General features: G+C 34.9%; 1 protein-coding gene across 2 annotated transcripts in view; it reads left to right on the top strand.

Moving 5' to 3' along the window:
* Positions 1 to 21,356, top strand: part of AP3B1 (adaptor related protein complex 3 subunit beta 1) — a 164,253-nt gene that overhangs the window by 130,110 nt on the left and 12,787 nt on the right. Inside the window, exons 24-27 of one of the 2 annotated variants that reach the window (XM_070938830.1) lie at positions 249 to 333; positions 12,337 to 12,434; positions 13,529 to 13,556; positions 17,397 to 17,480. In XM_070938830.1, coding sequence (XP_070794931.1) covers positions 249 to 333; positions 12,337 to 12,434; positions 13,529 to 13,542 — 197 coding nt within the window. In that variant the 3' untranslated portion in view covers positions 13,543 to 13,556; positions 17,397 to 17,480. Of the gene's footprint in view, positions 1 to 248; positions 334 to 12,336; positions 12,435 to 13,528; positions 13,557 to 17,396; positions 17,536 to 21,356 lie in introns of those variants that run through there. The other variant, XM_070938829.1, reaches the window with a different exon arrangement.

Genomic DNA, 21,356 nt, shown 5'->3' with positions numbered 1-21,356 from the left:
AGATGGTTTATTCAAACTGTAATTTTCCTTGATAAATAAACACCATTTTAAATCTCAAAGCTAAATCAGGCAAAAGGAAAATTAAGATAGCTTCTATACATTGATATTATTTGAGTATTTGGTCATATTTCTTGCTGATAACTTACTTTAGCAGACACACAGAAATATATAAATATAGATAAGGATTAGATATTGATAGGATGGTTTATCTGAAACTTACTCAGTGTTCACAACATTGTGTTTATTAGAATCCCTTGAACCTGGGAAATCTATTACCGTTCCAGTAGGAATTGACTTCTGTGATTCTACACAGGCTGCTAGTTTCCAGTTATGGTAAGTTATGCTAGAATGGCATTTCAAAAACAAATCGTTTATATGCAGTGCAAATGAATAACATTGATGTCCTATACTACTGGAATGTTAACATAGTTGACTGGAACACTTTTAAAACAAAATGAATTATCTTTAAGGTTGATCAGTATATTCAGTTTTGAGGTGCAAAAGTTCTTTCTGTCTTTATTTTTTGAAAAATAGCATAGTTTATAGCACAGCATATAGCATAGCATAACAATGTTTATTAATTTGATGATGATGTTTATTTACATCCTGCCTTTATTGCTTTTTATAAATAATTCACTGCAGCGAACATACCTAATACTCCTTCCTCTTCCTATTTTACCCACAACTACAACCCTGCAAGGTGGGTTCGGCTGAGAGAGAGTGACTGGCCCAAAGCCACCCAGCCTGCCTTCATGCATAAGGCAGGACTAAAATATACAAAGAACATTTTCAGAGCCGTTCTTTCAAGTGCAATCTATAATTTTTATGCAGTATTCATTACTAAGATCAAGCCTTTCTGGAGAAGAATAAAAAGAGCCTCTACAGTGAGTTGCTGAGTTTCTCAAAGCTTTATAATGTTCTAGAATCTAGATATTAAACAAATTAAGCTAACTCAGTCAGATGTTACATATTTGGGGGAATTATTTCTTAAGAGCTTGTGAGAAAAAAACTGCAATTACAGGTAGGACTGGACTTAACAACCGCAATGGAGCTCATAAGTCGTAATGGTTATAAATAAGGCCATCTATGTGATTGACCCAATTTTATGACTTTTTTTGTGGCAGTTATTAAGCAAACACCACAATACTGAAGCAAACCAATGGTTTACTATAGGTTGGTTATGTGAGAACCAGAACCAAAGGAGGGTTTTCAGTAAAACTGTCATAAAATGTGATCACATAACTGCGAAACTCTGCAAATGTCCATATATGTGGGCTTTTGCCAAATGGTGCCATGTAACTGTGGAGAATGGCTGTTGGAACTTCAGAACCAGGTCATAAGTATTCTCAGAGAAGTCCATTGTAATTTTGAATGACTAAGCGACCTGTTGTAAATTGAGGACTACCTGTGCAAGATTAAAGCAGACTCTTATGTATTACCTGAATGTTGGAAATCAAAAAATGAAAGAACGTCTGGAATGTTTTTTACAGAGGACAGCAAAGTAAATGTAGGCAAAGTTTAATTTCAAAATAAAAGAATAACAGAGTTGGAAGTGACCTTGGAAGTCTTCTAATCCAACCCCCTGCTCAGCCCCCTATACTATTTCAGGCAAGTGGCTGTCCAATCTCTTCTTAAGTTTCCAGTTTTGGAGCATCCACAATTTCTGGAGGCAAGTCGTTCCACTAATTAATTGTTCTAACTGTCAGGAAATTTCTCCTTAGTTCTAGGTTGTTTCTCTCCTTGATTAGTTTCCACCCATTGCTTCTTCTGCTGCTTTCAAGTGCTTTGGAGAATAGGTTGACTCCCTCTTTATGGCAACCCCTTAGATATTGGAACACTGCTCATAGTCCTTCTTTTCATTAAACTAGACATACCCAATTCCAGCAACCATTCTTTATATATTTTAGCCTCCAGTCCCCTAATCATCTTTGTTGCTCTTCTCTGCACTCTTTCTAGATTCTCGACATATTTTTTACACCATGGCAACCAAAACTGGATGCAGTGTGGTTTTACCAAGGCATTATAGAGTGGTATTAACATTTCATGTAATCTCCATGTGAAATTCACCATCTCATTCCATCACTTTTAGTTCTGAATCCTTCCCTTCTCTTCCTTGTTCCATCAATGAACAAATATTCTCATGTGGAGAAGCATCTTACTCTGAGCCAAAATGAATCATCATTAATCACAGCACCTTTAGATATTATATGTATTAGAGTCATCCATACTGCCCTTGTATTAACTACATCCAATGATGCTGGATTCGTCTACACTTACCTTGGATAAAGTCACTGGCCGTTAACTAACCCATTTAGTCAACTCCATCCTATACCAGTACAATCTTATATAGAGAGCTTAAGAAGGCATTCCGTTTTTAGGATAAAGGTGAACAAAAACATAACTTGCTCAACTGTCAAGCTATTGCACAGATAGCTTATCAAACTCTTCTCTTCCAATCTTTTATCGACCATTCTCTTCAAATTTTCAAGAATCTCCATTTTCTTAGCATTGTTCTAAGTATTGTTCTCAGACCAGATCAAGAATAACATTTATGTCATATTACATCATCATCACTTAATGATCATTCTTGAAGCTGGAAATGAGATGGACTTTGGGCTTTATTGCTCATATTATTATTCCCTTTGAATGGACAGCAGGAGTTATTATCTTTAGACATCCTTGGTGCATCACTCATATGATTTCCACTCAGGATCACATTCAACACATTAACTTACTTTGACACAACCACATTTGATTATGACTTGCAGTTCCAGGTACCATTACTGCCCTTCCAACATCGATTCTAGTAAGATTACCAGTCATTTCTTAGATAATGCAAACACTTGCCTTCATGTTAACTCTGCTACTACAGCAGTTATGAGTCCTGCTTTTGAAATGAATGTGCAATGCTTGCCTGCTCAGGTTTCAAGGAGTCCTTAGTGATAGTTAGTGTGTTTCTCTTTCAAAGATGGAAGGCTATGCACTTGATCAGTTGGTATTGCCTATGCCTAAACTCCTAAAGGAAATAAACTATGTTCTTAACAGCTTTTTTGTGTGACTCTTAAGCTTAGTTATAGCAATTCATCGCAGATTTCAAATTGTACACATGGATATTTGCTGCACAGTAGCTCACTGTGCTTGCCAATCCTGAAGCAGCTTCTGTGTCTATAACTACTAGACTAGAAAAATATAAAGTACTATAGAACAGAAGTCATGTTATTTTTCTGTCATTCATTGCCAAAAAACATACTTCGGTAATAGAAATCACTTAAAGCAGGATTCAGTCTCTGAATCAAGTGACTTCCTGTGGATTGGAAGTTTGAGGCAATGTGCAAATGATATTCATCTCCGTTTCCTTTAGAAATATGAAACATTAGGCCTGTACAGCCTGTCATTAGCATTTACTATTGCTTGTTTTACTCATCTATTGGATGAGAAAAGAGAAATTTCCTAGCCCAAATCATAGCTTGTCCAAACAACAGATAAAGCATGTGGTGAATTACAGTTGCAGCATTTTTCTAGGGTAATCACTGCCATGGAAATGAATGAATGAATGAATGACTCTAAATCTGTTCTTCAAGTCTTATGAAATATAACCTAGTGTAAATGCTATTTGTTGTCAGTGGGGATGTTTAGTGTGAAAATGGGTGGTCAGTTTTGTTACCATTTATTTATCCTCTCTTTTAGTCTTTCCACATCCCTAAGGATCTTTACCAATGTGTTGCCATTGACTATCTGTCAGGAATCCATATATGCATGTATTGGAATAATTTGCTGCTTCTGCCACCATGTAGATGACAGTTGTTCTGCGACTTTGAGATCACTCTCTCCCATCTTACATTCCCTAAAGGTTTTCATCAACTTGGCAAGTTGGTGCTTTGCTTGTTCTGTTCTGCTTTTCATGAGAAGATTGTCCTGATTTTATCTCTGAAGGGCTTTCCTCCAGCCAGCTAGCTAGCTGTCACCTTATTTTTCTTAGTTAATCAATCCAGACTCAGTGTCATTCTTCTATTGTGATAAGCCAGCAATTATTGGCGCCAGCTTACTCAGGACTTCGGCAGAATTTTTCAGATATTCAATTTAAATGGCTTGACTAGACTTTTTAGATACCTGGCTAGTTTTGTGCCTAAGGTAGGACTAGTCACAGTGCCTTAACCACTACACCAGATTGTTTCTCATAAGGGGAAAGAGAAGAAATTTAAAGTGCTTTAGACGAAAGAACAGTTGAGTCACTGATAAGTGTAAACCCTGCTACTATTAACAAAAGAATGGCCTAGGCCAGGGGTGTCAAACTCAAGGCCCAGGGGCCGGATCCGGCCTGTGAGGTACATAGATCTAGCTCGTGGGGCCCCTGGAAACAGCAAAGGACAGGCCTGTAGTGCTTCTGCTAGCAAAAACGGGCTACCAAGCTCCACTTTCACTGGCAGAGGGTTGCAGGAGGCTGAGGCAGCCGAAAACGGAGCTCGGGAGCCCGATTTTGCTGGCAGAGCACTTAGGCCACCACAGGTGCCCCTGACAGGAGTGACATCGAGCTAGCCACGCCCACCCTGGCCACTCATCCACCCCCCAGGTCAAACACAACCTTGATGCAGCCCTCATTGAAATCGAGTTTGACACCCCTGACCTAGGCTATGACAATTAGATGTTCTCTTTCTATACCTGAAATTGTTTTACCAAGACCCAGTAATCAACTGCAAATGGGGAGAATTGAAGGGGGGGGGCATCTCTGCAATCTTAGTTTAGAAAGGTAATCTTTTAATGTTTTTATTTTCTATAACTACCAGAACTGCCATACAGGGGGTGTTATTGAAGAGATGTATTCATTTATTAAATTTATATGCTACCCATCTCACTAACAAGCAACTCTGGTTGGCTTACAAACATCATAAAAACAGAGGTACTAGCATGAAAGCATTAAATATAAAATAAACCAAAATTAAATATGTTTAAAACCAGGATACTATAGGGTGGGGGTGGAATGTTCTTCCTAGTCGACTAACAACCTCAAACATGGAACACCCACATTGGGTCCCCAGGCCCATTGGCTGATCCAGTTTTAAGGCTCTTATGAAGGGGTATCAAACTCAAGGCCCGGGGGTTGGATCCAGCCTGCAGGGTGCTTAGATCTGGCCTGTGGGGCCACCCTAAAAACAGCAAAGGAGTAGCCTGTGGTGCCTCTACCAGTGAAAATGGAGCTCAGGAGGACCTTGTGCCCCTCCCCCCAAGCTCTGTTTTCGCTGGCAGAGAGCTTGGGCCACCACAGACACCCTCTTCTCCTGGACCCTGACAGCTGGAATAGTTTGACTGACAGTGTCTGCAGCATGCCCCTTCTGCCAGAACAACTGGGGCGGACCAATCCTATTGGAGTGAAACAGTTCCTCAGGTAAATTGTTGAAGGCATCCATTTTTTTTCCCAAACCAGGATCCTTTTTCCAACTAGACATGCCTGCATTTAGTGCATATCAATACTGACTGAAAAAGGAAATTAACTCCTACAAATAATGTGAGCTAGAATTCTATTACACATTGTTTCTTTTTTTTTGTTTAAAAGATTTGTATATTTATTCTCATCAAATACTGTGTATTGAAAAGGTATTGAAATCAAAATAAGTAGCAATTAGGCTAGGCTATATTGCTGCTAAATTCAAAGTAGCTATGTAGAAATCAGCTAGCTAAGGAATTATGGTTATCAATACAAAAGAAAATAGATTGTATAATTTTTATATCCTTATATTGAAATGTAATCTAGATTTTCCACTTTCTTTGGGACTGGAAAAGTATCACAGTGCAATACAATAACATTTTATAAGATTCTTGCAAATTATAAGAGTATTAAAAGAAGTTTACCTTTTTTCTTTGCCTCATATAACAATATTTAGTGCCAGTGCTGATTTACTATAAAGGACAGTATGTTATGGGTATATAGTATACTGATCTCATATTAAATAATATGCTTTAAATTTTTCATGTTTACAGACTGTTTGCATTTCAAGTGCCTCTTGCTCCATATAGTAATAATTCAGTTTCAGACTTAAGGCCCTGAAAGCTTCAGAATTCTTTGCAGTGATGAATATAAGCAATGTAGCATAACACATTGATTTTATGCATATCATCATCTTTATGTTTTGGGAGGTCTGCTGTATTAGTGATATATAAAAACTGATTACCTTCTCCAACATTGCCTAGTAATTGTTTATTATTTTCCTATTAGACAAACAAGAAAGATCAATATTCCTCAACACTGGTCTGTGAGTAACATCATTGTAAATAGATTTGCTTCAGACACCAGTGGTGTTTTCATTGTAATGATTTGAACAATGTGAACCCAATGACACAACTCAAACCAAGCACAGAGTTGGAGGGGTAAAAAAACAAAAATAATTGGTTTCCTCCTGTTTTAACACATTTGCGAGAGGTGTATCTTCAAGTTATTGTTGACTCCTGGCAACTGCCTGAACCAGTCCCTGACATTTCTTGGCAAGATTTCAGAAGTGATTTGCCATTGCCTGCTTCATAGGGCTGAGAGGATAAGACTGGCCCAAGAGCACCCAGCTAGGTGGGCCTAGAACTCAGGGCCTTGCAGTTTCCAATCCAGTACCTTCACCGCAACACCAAATTACATCACAATACCAAGAATCTGTTAGACGCAATGAACATGAGCCTGGCTAGAGTTCAAAAGTACTGTAAATTTATTTCATACTACCTATATACAAGTATCTGATCTACTAGCAGCCAAGGCAAATTGGCTGTAGATAAAAGTCAACAGAATTCCCAGGGGGCTGAAGATAGGTCTCTTGTGGGAGAGTAGTAACTCCAAACTTCTACAGAATCTGGTATCATTAGTTTTGTAATTCAAGTCAAATGTGAATTAAGTAGAAGTATAGAATATAGTTTAATAAAAAGGGAATTGAATTCAACACTTGTTGCTATAGAAATATTTTACATGTTTCTTCTGCACTTCTTCGTTGAGATATATTTCTTCCTAAGTAGGGCAGCCGCACAAACAGGCTGAAGAACAGTTTTTATCCGTAGGCTGTCGGACTCTTGAATGCAAAATAACATCATAACTACATAGTACGATGGACTTGCAAGGACGGCACAACATGTAACATGTTCACACTGATGCAATAGGACTAGGTGGTTGTTAATATGATTTATTGGGTTAGGGATTTTCTGTCTTTACTGTGAGTTGTATTGTGTTTGGGGGAGTGTGCACTGAGGGAGCTCAACCAATCTAATTGTACATATGTTGTGCGCTGACAATAAAGATTTGAATTGAATTTGAACCTAGCAGCAAAAGCAGGAAGAAAGTTCAGCAAAAAAAATTCTATTTTGCTGAATTTATAGGGACTGGAAAATAGCTGATGCCTAAGTGCTAAATTTATATGACTATAGGTTTAAATCTTCTCAGAGCTTGCTCACTTCCACCAAATTCAGCTTGATGAACCAATTGCAGCTGCCATTCCATTTCTGTAATGGAATGTGTGGGTGACTTTGGTGGACAAGGAAAAGAGAGGTTGCCTAGGAAAGAATCAGACAAGGGAAGAAGCTTAAATGGTCAGGGAAGAAACTTAGGAAGGATCCACCCTAATTGATCAGATGGTAAAGTGGTGGTGGTAAGTTTGTACCTTCAGATTTTCAAGATTAATGTAGTCTTACAGTAATGTGCAATTAGCTTATCTATTTGGTGTCTGGTTTACCCAGGAGGATTGACAATTTCATCCATTCTAAGGACACAGCATCAGATCTCTTCTTGTCTTATTTCCCTATAAGAAGGGAGAATAAGCTGCTCAGGATATTTAATGGTGAAGTACAGAAGTCATACTTTTACTCAGAATTATTGCAGAAGTTTTTGCTGGACTGAAAAGGGTAATATACAGTAAGCTATCTGTTTCTCTTAGCCAGTGGCCTGAATCCCAGTGGCCAAAAGTTGTACCTTGTGATATTCTCTGCAGCCTGCAGTTCTATTGGCAGCCCTTTGTAGTGGTGTATTACAAAGGTAAAAGGTCTCTATGATGACTAGAAATTGTTTCCATTTCCCAAAACCACTTACATTGTATGTCACAAATAATAGATTTTTCTCTTACACCTTCTAAACAGAGCATATGTTTTATCTACACTGGTCTTTCAAATGACTTTATATTTGTTTGGAATATTTTATGTCCACATTTCAAGGACCAAATATATGTGACATTCGTTTATAGTTAAGGGAAGGTTCCCAGCATAAAACAATTCTGATGATAATTATTTCCTTACATTGTTCGAAAAGGGAGAACTTTGTCTTACATCAAATGTAATTGATCCTGAAGCAGTGTAATCACAATTACTCACTTTCTTAATTAGCCTGCCCAAAATCAGAAAATGGAAACCGATCAGCAGTGTTTAAATCAATAGCTTTGTAGTAAGGCTTGAGTGGGGAGGGAGATAATGGTAATGGGTAGATCAATTGGTTTAGATGCCATCCATTGACTGTGTTTTGTATCACAAAATCTACACTTTTAAAGTAACCAATATATTGGAGCTAGCAATTCAGGAAAAAGCAAGCGGTATAAAAAAAAGTAAAAATTAATAATAAAACATTTAGAATTCTTTTATTAAGTGGTTCCTTCTATAAATTATGGTAAAAGAGGGAAAACTTAACAGAAAGAAATTAAAATGTCTGAAAGTGTTCTTTGATAAATGCTATATTTATTAGGCTATGCTATGAAGAAAAATTAATTTCTCTTTCATTAAAGAATCTTAAAGGTTATAACATACTTCTTTACCAGGGTTAGAAAGTTGTTTATAATAAATATTCATAATAGTATGGGTTTTTTTTTAAAAAAAAAACACTGCCTATTTTATTTAGTTTTCAGCAGTTGGTGTTTTGGATGATCAGCTAAATAAAAATATGTACAATATAAAATAATGTAATTAATATTTTGGACTAAATTATGACCACACTATTTCAATCTGTGTGAAATCATGTGATAAATTCATCTTTTTTATATATTTTACAATTGAATGCAGCATTAAAGGACTACTATATTTTCCTAAGCTTTATTAGCTTCACGAATAGTACAGAAGAACCTCTGGTCACGACCATAATTCGTTCCATAACTTTGGTCACAACCCAATTTGATCGTGACCCAAACCTAACCAAAATTAATGCAGCAGCCACACATGGGTTGCTGTTGTTTGTAAACAAACAAAAGGAAATTTGGCGCTTACAAGAAATACCTGATTTGGTCATGATCAGAAGTATTTGTAACCAGAGGTTATACTGTATATAGCAACTTGCTCTGCTAATCTCTCACTTATAAGTGAATCTTAATGTATACTTTGTAAAAACCAACATATTATATAGAGCATATTCACATTCATTTATAAAGCTCAATATATTCAGTGCCATAATATAAATTCCAGCATCCAGGTAGTTGGGATCTCCAATCCTCTTGTCAAACAAAATGTTAAATAATGCAAGGGACAGTTGTCTAATTTGAAAAATTACATTCCTTGCTATATTCCACTACCTTGCATCTGTACTTAAACCCTTTGGGTAAGCTATACAGCACTTAATAATATGCTAGATTTTGGAAAATCACAACATTTTTCCATAGACAAAAGATCCTTAAGTTTCTTTTCTTTTGTTTTTTTTTAATAGTTAACTCTTCTGGGAAAGATAAGTTAACTATTTAATGTAAACTTGATATTTTCTTTAATATGTGCTGCAGGATTTTGGAGTTGTTACTTTCCAATCATCATTTAACGTATTTATTAATATTTTACAATCTTCTTCTAATAAAGTTTATTTATTTACTTACTTGTTTTTCATTTTTCTGGCCCACCCAATACAAAAACTACAGATGAAGATAAGCAAAGGTACAGTGGAATGAAATTGGATTGCCTTGAGGGAGGATACTGTCTGGAATTCATTCATGAAATGCCAGGAAGGACAATATTATGTGGACCTCAGGAGGAGCAAGTCTCAATGCAGGAAGCCCTGAACCATACAGTGGTCCTAAACTCACAGCTAACAGACACACCCTATAAGCTGTAGTGTATTTTAGCTGTTCCAGACTGCAGTTTATTTTAATAAACATCTGGATTCAAGCAAAATACGATTTCGTATCTACTTATCCTGAAGCTGTGTGTTGAATGGGTTGAGCAATTTCATTTTTCTAGCATCATTACTCTTTTGAAAATTTAGGCAAAAAATTAAATAATAGATTGATTTCATGCAGACTAATCAGATTTTTAAACATTTTACTATATAGCTATTGCATAAGGTTTTTAAAGTAGATTTATTGTACTTACAGATTAGAATAACATTTCTAAAAATAAGTAACCCTAGATTTACTTCAATTTATTAGTTTGCTAAGGTAATGTACTTGTGATTCATTTAAGTGTTAGTGATTTGAATTTTAAAATTTGGTTTTTTTATTTTTATCTGCTATTCATCTGCTTCATAAAAGAAGAACCACTTCTATATTTATCATTATATTTACCTATTTAGTAATCAATATCACTTCATATTTATAAGGTCAAAAGTCTATCGAAACCAATAACAAATATTTGAGGTTAATTTAAATACCGTGGATATTGCTCAAATTGATTTTTATGTTAGAAACTATTGTACTAATATTTGTAAGACAATAAAAGGGACTTTCCATTGATTATGGACTAATTTACTATTAGTATTCTGCAGCAAAATAATACTTTCAGGCATCTCTAATGCTCAAAAAGCATCCTAGTCTATTTCACAAGCGTGTTATGATATTAAATTGTTCAGCCTTTATCGTCAGCCCTGGATGACAGCAGAAAGTAAGTTGGGTTAGAACTCGACTACTTCTTGGATGGAAACTGCTGGAAAATTCTAAAATTCTAAGTTTAGATCAAGATTAAAAAAAAAAAAAAACCAGAAGAAAGCAAATCAGTTTCATACAATTGTCATGATGCTACATGGACACTTCCATGCAATTACCAAAGGTTTAGCTCAGCTTGAAGGAGTCTTCATTTTTTAATATTATGGGAGACCACTATATTTGCAGAATTAGTGTTACTATGTTTGGTTTATATTTTACCTTTCCTCTCAGGTGTGCTTTTTTCATCCTGTACACTAAATTGTTAATGTTTTCTGATTCAACTACCTGGACCCTTAATTTTATAAACATGTACCTGAATTTCCAGGTTCCCGGACACAAACTGTGAATCAAAGAAAGTCATGAACTGTCTTTACAATTACAGTTTTAACATTTCAGGTATTGATTGGTCCATATCATAAGATGAACGAAAATAATTCTTTTGCTCTCTTTTTTATGGGTATTGTAGACTGTTTTGTTTGTTTCTCCTTTCTTTTCATAGTGGCTCCTCACTCTTATTTTCACCTTATATTTTTCTTTTAATTATTTAAAAAGTGAAACTGAACAGTGACTTAATCTACAGGCATGGGATCAGTGTGAGAAACCTTAAGATGCACTTGAAATTTTTCTTCAAATTCAGAGGGAGGCTCTGAATCTAATCTAAGAAGGAAAAATGTAACACAGTACCTGATTGCTCTGTCTGTACCTGAATTTTCTGAAGGACCTTTTTAAAATATCCATATTAGATAGGGAAAGCAGGGAAGATTAAGAAAAATAGTATGGGAAAATTAGTGTGGTGTTGAATTTTTAGGATCATTTTCTACTAAAGCTCTGGCCTAAATTCCATTGTTAGCAGTACAGAGGGAAATTAATTTTAAAAATTCTAGGAAAAGTAACAAAACTTCATTTTCATCTTGCTATTTTATCATAGATTCATAACATCCTTCTGTTTTGCCTCGTGTTTGGATACCATTATAGGAAACAGTTGTACGTGTTGGGCTGCTTTTAATCCCTATATTTTAACTTTGTTCTGTGGTACCTAAAAATGGAATCTTATGCCAAAAGATTATTAAGGTGATGAGTAATAAGCCATAAACAAGTTACCTAACCAGTGCCTAAGGAGATTCTCAATCATTCAGGTCATGGTTGTCCCAAAGGTACTTTTTCAAAAGTCAACTGGATTTTCTTTGTTTTTTCTCGAAGACATTTTGCTTCCCATCCAAGAAGCATCTTCAGTTCTGATTAAATTGCGGGGATGCTTCTTGGATGAGGAGCTAAACTTCTTCGAGAAAAAATAAAGTATAGCTGCCTTTTGAAAAAGCATCTGTGGAATTACTTAATAAGTGATAAAAAGAAAATTAACGTAATAAATAAAAACAATGCTGAAAATTACTTGGGAAAAATCAGTTTGTATTTTCTCTTTTTTTCCTTTTCTTTTTTTTGTAAAAATGTACATAATCATACAATTCTCACTTGTAATTGTTTTCTTCCACAGTACAAAGAATGATCACTTCAGTGTTAGTATTCAGCCTCCAGTTGGAGAGTTACTTTTACCAGTAACTATGACAGAAAAGGATTTCAGAAAAGAAAGAGGTGAGAAATAAATTTAAAATTAGATAAATAAATTATCTTACCGTAAAATATTGTAAGCATTCCAGACATCTCCAGTTCTAGTGTTTCACATGACATATTATCAGAAATCAGCTATGAAGTTATAGCCCTGTCATCAAAAACTTCATAATGCCTGAAGTGTCTTCTTGGATACGCTTTTCTCCTTTTCCCTCTTTTTACCATGTGGTGATTTCACTGCAAATACCAAAAAATGGTATATCATATTAACCAATATTAAGCTAGAATTCTGCTATTCAGATACAATGAGAATTTCTGGTGTATAAAAACCACTGACTATAGAATAGAACATGATGGTTTTATATTGAATCTGGTATATATTGGCTGCATAATATCTTCAGCTACATTATAAAAAGGTTTATGCGCTTAGTTGCATTATTTTTTTTACAATAATTTGACGTCATACTTGAACAGTGATTGTTAATTTTCCAAAATTCTACTTGGTTTACCTGCACGAAATATAAGAAGCTCTTTTGTATTAAATAAAGTTTTCTTCTCAATTGAGCTCCCTGTCAGTTTTGGAAGACAGTTTTCCCTTTTGTCAGTTCTCCTGATAAAAAATCCACGCAGTTTTCTATTGCATAGAAATAATTTTTTACTGGAATGTTTTTCAGTTCCTCTGTCTACCCTGAGCCCCAGTATTTTCTGGTAGTTCTCCATCCAAATATTAACCAGGCTTGAGACCCTGCTTAGCTTCCATTGGCAAATATGTTCAGACAGGTTCTGTCAGCCAACTGTCCCATATTTCATATGTTTCTTTAAATGGCTTATGTGAGGTTATACTCTCATATCGTCAATTATTTCAGTTTAGTATATCACATTCCCCACCCCAAAAAAACCCCCCAAAAGTGTGCTTTTGTTAAAGGAGCATAGTACATCAGAATAATACTATGTATGTCTTTCTATCTTGCATTCAGTGGCTTGAAATAATAACTCATCAGTTATTTCAGTTAGATTATTTTCATGGAGTTGACATCTGATATTAAAATTAGGCCAGTAATTTCTATTTTTAATCTGCTCATAACTATTTACCATTCTTACTTCTTGCTGGCCTAAAGTCTACGTTACGTGAGCACAGCAACCAAGGTGAGTGAGCCTTTGGATTTTCTCATATTTTTTGTGAACAGTTTCCTTCATCTTCTCAAATTGCTTTCCAGCAGTGTAGCTTTAAGCAAAATGGGATATTGTACTCTGTCCCTCTCCCATTCTTATTGTGTGCTTGCTTGCCTGGTGTTTGATTGAGTTTTCTATGCTTAAATGTGACTGAGAGCTTTTCCCCCCCATGGTTGGCCATTCAGAACCAAGAGTGCATAGAAAAAGTGCACTTTGAGAATAGCTGTGGCCCTCTATGGAGTTGTTGCCAAAATTCCTTTTTCTTCTGCCATTTTACTTCTGAGGTTGTTGATTATTTGTCTGAATACATCTGGCAGTTGTTTGCTATGTTTAATAGAGCAGAAAGGCTACTCTGAATAAGCTATTTGAAAATTTGTTTATATGAAGTATTTGTAAATCCATGGAAGCCTCTTGACATTTCAGTATGGCTCTTTCTGTCTTCCTGAATTCATTCTTTGATGCAGGACTGATGCTGTGAAATTTACCCCTAGTTTAAAATTTCTTTTTTTGTTTGTTTGTTAAATGTTTCAGCTATTTTATAAAATTCATAATAATAGAAGTCTTCGTTCTTAGCTTTATTTGTTTTATAAATAAGATTAAGAAGCCATTGAGAAAATATAGAAAAGGGAATTCTTAAGCAGGGCTATTAAATCAGATTGTGTCCAGATTTGGCCTGATTCAGGCAGACTTGAAAAAGCAGGCATCCTACAACTGAAATTCCCTAAATAGTGTGTGATATATTGCTTGCTAAATGGGTATGTTCATATTAAGATGCAGGAAATATAAAATCAAGGGGTTTTCTGCTCATAGGTTTCCCCAGGAGAAAGCCTTCCATGAATAGAAGGACATCCTAGTTTCTCACACCAAAGACATCCCATTAAGAAGTTATGTCCAACCTCTGTACAGCATTTCAAGGAATTATACTAGGCTTACATGGAAAGACTTATGAAGTATGCATTCCAATTCTAGCTCTCTGATCAGTTCCCACATCACACTTATCACATAAAATAATATGATGGGTTTCTGTTTTAGTTTGTTGCTGCAACAAGCTAGCCCATTGTGCTGTATTCAATAAACCGTAATTAAATAAGCAAAGGCTTAATGTGATCTACAAACTCAACCACTACTAATAGTGAAATCCAGAATATATTGTATCTACTTAAAAATAACCCCTATTCCTATCAGTAACATCTGATTAAATTTGCACATATTTGCAGTATAAATCACAGATAGGATTCTCCTAATTTCCCATAATTTCTTATGATAAAAGGCCTTCCAAGTATAATAATGTAATCAATATAGAATGATTTCTGAGTTTTCTTCCTTTTCTGAAGTGTCTCAGACCTTCGTATCTAGAAATACTTCATTTCATAGTTATTCATTTGTAAAATATTTTGAAATAACAGGATTTTTTAAAATGATAATAATAACTTTTGGAATTATTTTTACAACAGAAATAATAATGCAGTATAATGTGTATGATGAATGCTGATATTCCTGCATAAGATTTTTAAGTAGTCCGGAAAGATGGGAAGGGGTATTTGTGCACTGGCTCTACTTGATAGGCTTTGTTGTGCTAGCCCTTCCCTTCTAACATAGTTTGAAACAGCAGCTGAAATTTGTCTGACTTTGCTCTCCATAATCATTTTAAATTAGGTCTGTCCTTTAGCTTATGTTTCCAACTTCAAATATTGAGCAGTGTTTATTGATGCAAATCATTTAATAATACCAGTGCTAATTCTTTCTGTAATATGATAGGCTACCACACTTCACAGAGGTGTCATGCCGTTTTCCTTAAATATCCAGAATTCTTTAGGAAGAAGCCAAAGGATCCAATCTCTGTCAATGATTTTAATATTATGTTAGCATTTTTTATAATGTCAAAGTTACTAAAAAAATAATAATCCTACAACCTTTGTGTTTCCAGCTTCATGCTACAATTTAAGTTGCTTGGTTTTTCATTAGGAATGCTGTTATTATACATTTTTATAATTAGATGCAAGATCTGCAATTATTTTGTTTTTGAAACCTAATTCTTTTCAGTGGCAATTTGTTTTTCTGGATTTTTTAAAACTTTCTGTTTTGGTCCAAGTGCAGGCAGTAGATTTATATATATATATATAAGCTATATCTTAAAAAAAAAAGAAATAAAAGAAAATCCACAAAATGTTTGCTTGATTTTTATCAAGATTTATGCTTACAACATTTTCTCTCTCCTTAACAAGCAAGGTGCTAATTCTTTAAATGGTCAGGCATTCCCTATTTTCTGGCCTTTAACTACCACAAGCAATCATATTTGATGCCCCTTAATTAGAGCACCTTTTTTTCTTTTCAGGTTCTTTTCCACCTCAGCAATCGAGACAATACATTTGCTTACCATGCTAAGTGTTCTTTTGCATGTAAATTAATCTTGATTCAGTTTACACTGTCATGCTGAGTGGTACAAATTGCCTATAACAATAAAACAGCATGAGTTAAAAATAAAGGGGGTGGTGGTAGTGGTAAGGCAGATTGAATGTGTGCCTTACTTGATAGGATGTTACTTTGCTTTATGCCAATACATTAGTCAATGATAATGAATCTTCTGTTCTGAAAAGCATGGTTTAGTTGATTTTTTAAATTTTACTTCAATGGAGCAGTACCTTGTCTTTATAGAACAAGTTAGACAAACCATTAATGACAAGAGTGTTAAGGTTAAATATGAAGCAATGCCTTCCCTTCTCTGAGTGCTATCCATCTTTCCATTTACAGGAGCTTGACAAAAGTACTGGCTTTGTACAATATTTCCCTTAATTACATAGTACGGAAAACAGGCTTTTAACATAAACATAGTTGCATTCATTTATTCAGCATTTGCTCTTCAATAGAGCTTAATGGAGAAGGTTTAAATCCTTAATGAGTACACACATCTCTCAACAGTGTTATCCCAGTCCTGTGCTTTTGCTTAAAAGCAGCCGTAGATGGCTTCTGTGTTTTTTCAAAGTATTTGCCTAATCTCAATTTTTAAATATCTGCAACAGAACATACAGCTCTAACTAAATTTGCTGTTTTTTTTAAAAAAAAGCTGGATGATGTTGATATTTCTTTGACTGAAACATTTGGCTTAAAGGACAAAAAAAAACCTTTGATATTCAAGCAAATTAAACATGTTAATACTCCTATAAATATATTTTTTCTGCTTCTAGCACTAACCATTATTGCTTTGTGCCTATTATTTAGCCATGCCTGAATGGACTTTGAGATGAGACTTGGATGTGCTTGTTCTTTCCATTTGATCCTAGTGAGCAGAGAGACATGTGTCTCAGTTCTGTGCCTGTCTGCAAGCAAAGTCTGTTTTCACAAGACATTAATCAGGCTTCACATGATACACATGAGATGGAGGGGCTGACCCTATGTTATGTTATGTTTATTTTTTTTCTTGCACTGGTTTCCAATCCAGTGTCTTCTTTTCTTTTCTTTACATGTACACTTTTAAAGGGGAATTTCCATAATAATGCATTCGTTCTTTTGGTGTAATTGAAAGAGCCAAATGTTGTTCGAGCTTTGTAGAGGTGGGAAACTTAGCTATTCTGTCTGTTGCCATTCAATATCTTTTTGTCAGATGAAGATAAATTATCAAAAAGTACTTCATGCAACTGAAATTTGAATAATAGGAATAATTGATTTTTATATTTATACTGTATTCTTAAAAATTATACCAAAATCCCTTTAGAAAAGAAGAGTTAAACTTTTAACAAAAACTAAATGTATTCTCAGTGGCTGTACATTGTCTTTAATATTAATTGCATTGATACCCAGTTTTTACTGTTTCAGGAAGGCTGACTGGTATGAATGAAGTATCCGCTACAATCTCTGTGGCACCACAGAATACTACCCATCTTATGATACTGCAGAAGGTAACAAGCATAGCAAACCTTGGTGGAGTTCCTTCTGGTGAAGATAACATCCACAGGTAATCACTGTGTAAAATCTGTAAAGTTTAATATAGAAATTTTGTATATGAATAGGTGACTACTTAAAGTTTGCATTCAAAGTCAGGTTTGGTCTCTAGCACACTTAAATGATATTGATTCATTGCTTGTGGATGCCCATTTTCAATTATCATAATAATATCTTCTAGCAATATCCCAATTAACTCCAGCAATCTGTTTATAAATAATGTTCTACATGCACCTGAATATATATATAAAAATCAGAGGGAATGGTAGGTAAATTGTCTGTGCTTCTTGTTTGACCACTTACTACAAGAAATATTCCTAAAGAGTTGTAACATTTAGATGTAAGATGTAGAAAATGGCAACAACAACAACAAAAGACACATTGATATTGGGAATTTGTATCACTGTGTCATTTCTAGTAGCAGTTTTGTGCTATTCGCATAATTTTCCTTTAACGATAACTATTATTTCAGAATTACTGAATAATTGTTATCTGCTCTTATCATGTTTGGGTCTTATTTTTAAGCTTCCTGATGGCACTTTTTCTGCTTAAGAGGGACACTTCTGTATCTTTATGAATGCATTACTCGATAAAATAAAAAATCAGTACTCATCTATGTACAGAGAAACAGGAGAAAAGAAAATATTGCATAGGCCACTGTAAATTCCTTGTTAAAATTTATAAATACTGTTTTATCACTATAGGATTAAATAAAGCTATAGAGAAAATCTGTGTATCAGCTATTTTCTTTATATGTGTTATCCTTTATAGAAGAAAAGTTATCATTTTCTAAACTTTAGAAATCTATAGGTTTCTAAATGAATAAAGTTATGTAGCTGTGGACATAATGATAAAGTTGAGCTCAAATGAAGGATGGATGAATATAAGGTTGGATGGAACAGAAAATATTTACTAGCGGCAGGGAAGTCAAGAAGAAGCAAGGGAATTTTAGGAAAGAAAATGTAGAAGAAACAAAGAGGAAGCAAACTGTAGTAAGTGAGACCTTGAAAAATAAGCTAAAACAAGGGGAAGAGTACTGAGTAACTTAGGGTCTATGGCAAAAATATTCTCATGAAGGTGTCAGAAAAAAGGATGAAGAAAACTCAACTACAAAATAAAGTGGGAAAGAAAGCTTGTTAAACAGATTCTTGCCTTCATTACAATTGATTGAGCATTGTTGGGAGATCTCTGAGAATTTTTTAAAATAACGCGTTGTATTCTGCTGTGTAACATCCAAACATTAGCATTACACAGTTTGAAATTCATTTCTAGACTGAGAAACAGCATTTGATACAGCCTTTAAAAGGGAAACACTGCAATTTTACTAAAAACGAATATGAACCTTATCTTAATATTCACGTTTTTAAGGTAAATGTTTAATAATCATCATCACCATAATTACATCCTGCAACAATACCATTAACACCATCAAACAACAGTATCTATCTCTCCCAGGTCCTTGGGAAGGACTTGATACATAGCTAAAAATGCCAAATCCAGTCTAAATATCTGGCTGTGTGACAAACCATAATAACAGTCCTTATATTAAAAGAAAACACTGGTATTAACTGTGAATAGTACTTACTTGGCCAAATTCTAAGTGATTAGTCTGTAGGAAATGTCCAGCCTTCTTCAGTAAGCTGAAATTGTATATCTTTTCTAGTGCTATTTTAATAGAATTAATTAAACATTATTTACATGTGATTGTTACACTAAAATTTGCATTTTATTTTATTGTATTTGAAAAGCTGCAAAATTTGGTGTGCACACTTTTCCAAACATATGGCACATATCAATTTTCAGAATGTCTTGAACAAAAAAATATCTATGCTTGCTGACTTCCCAATATAACAAACAGTTCAGATTTTAGAAATATTAGACAGAAACATTTGCTTACTTTTCAATAATATTTGAATGAATTAAAACTCAATTTCTATTCCAAAATGTTCAATAATCACTTTAAAAACTAAACTTGGTTTTATTGATCTTGTTTGGCAAATTGTGCAGTTGAATGCAAAATAAAGTTTCTAAAATAGGATTCTTCTTTTCTTGTCTATGTTTTTTGATGAAAAATGGAGCACTGTGAAAGAAAAAATATTGCAGATGATCTATTTATGTATATGAGCTGAGCATTTTACTACTGTTTTCAACCTTTGGTTTTCCTGAAGCCCTTCCACATAAAAATGATTGCTTTTATCTTAATCAAATCTGCAAATATATTGTATTGTATTATTACATTACACTACACTACCCTATAATATACTAATATTATCACAGCATAGCATAGCATAGGCATAGCATACAAGGCTTGGTTCTCATTTGCTGTATCATCCTATCAATGCATCAGTGGTCAAGGAACCAATATAATAGTTCTTTTGATTTTCACCCCAATATTATAGGAAAATACAATTATGACTACACACAGTCCTTGATTTACGATCGCAATTGAGCCCAAAATTTCCATTGCTAAGCAAGAAATTGTTGAATAAGCTTTGCCCCATCTTATGATCTTTTTTGCCACAGTTGTTAAGTGAATCACTGCAGTTGATAAATTAGTAGCACAGTTATTAAGTGAATCTGGCTTCCCCATTGACTTTGCTTGTCAGAGGGTCACAGAAGGTGATCACATGACCTCGGGACACAGCAACCAACATAAATACATGCCAGTTGCCAAGCATCCAAATTTTGATCATGAGGATCCTAGAACGGTCATAAGTGTGAAAAATCGTTATCAATCACCTTTTTCATGCCATTGTAACTTCATGCCATTCATCATTAAACGAATGGTTGTAAGTCGAGGACTGCCTGTACATGGTTCCTCTTGCTTACTGAGGAAGCAGTTTTTCACAGATTTATGTCTCTATGTATTTTGATGAGAGACAAACATTACAGGTTTTAAAAATTCTATTAAATTCTATGAAAATTAGAAATATGAATAAATGAATTTTATTTACCGTATTTTCCGGCGTATAAGACGACTTTTTAACACATGAAACTCTTCTCAAAAGTCGGGGGTTGTCTTATACGCTGGGTGTCGTTCTCCTGTAACCAGGCAGACCAGCCCGAAAGGCTCTGACGAGCCTTAAATGTCTCTGGCGATCTGAGCTCTGATGATCTGCTAATCAGGCAACTCAGCTGGGATCGCCAGAGCCATGGAGAAGGAAAAAAGTTTTCCCCCTCCAGCTTGCTTACCTTAGCTGCTTGCCTTGCTTCACTTTGCCTTGCTTCGTTTGCCTGAATCCATTCCATCAGCAAGCAACTCCCTGCCTGCAATCAAGCAGGCAGGGAGTTGTGGACTTCAACTCCCAGAATTCCTCAGCCAGCAAAACAAAGCTGGCTGAGGAATTCTGGGAGTTGAAGTCTACAAGTCTTAAAGTTGCCAAGGTTGGATACCCCTGTTCTATTGGGTAAGTTTTTTTTCCCCTTTGGGATCTTTAAAAAAAATAGTTAATCAGCTTTTTTTTTTAGCTGTTCTTTTTTAGACCTAGCCATTTAAAGTTTAGGAAGTTTTAAATTTAGCTTTCATATAAAAATAAAATAAAATAATATTTGTGCAGCTTTCTGAGATTTAGTGTGTTTTTGTAGTGTTTCACTCTAACTACACAAACATACAAAATCTCACAAAGCTGTATGTGGAATTTTGTGTGTGTAAAGTGTGAAAGTTGGCTTTTGGGGGTTTTGTGGCTGTGTGAGGTTCCTGCTTGTTGCAGGGGCCATTTTGGGTCTAGCACAGTTGCTTTTACATTGTGGGTGAGCCAGTTGTGTTGTGTTGTGTTGTTTGTTTGTTTGTTTTATTAAATTTATATACCACCCTACTCCCGAAGGACTCAGGGC

The sequence above is a fragment of the Pituophis catenifer genome, unplaced genomic scaffold (assembly GCF_029215685.1).
Source record: "Pituophis catenifer annectens isolate HBS135680 unplaced genomic scaffold, rPitCat1.0.hap2 SCAF_2, whole genome shotgun sequence".
Classification (NCBI taxonomy): Eukaryota; Metazoa; Chordata; class Lepidosauria; order Squamata; family Colubridae; genus Pituophis; species Pituophis catenifer.
Note: the sequence above shows the minus strand (reverse complement) of the source record. Positions and strands in the feature narration are given on the sequence as shown.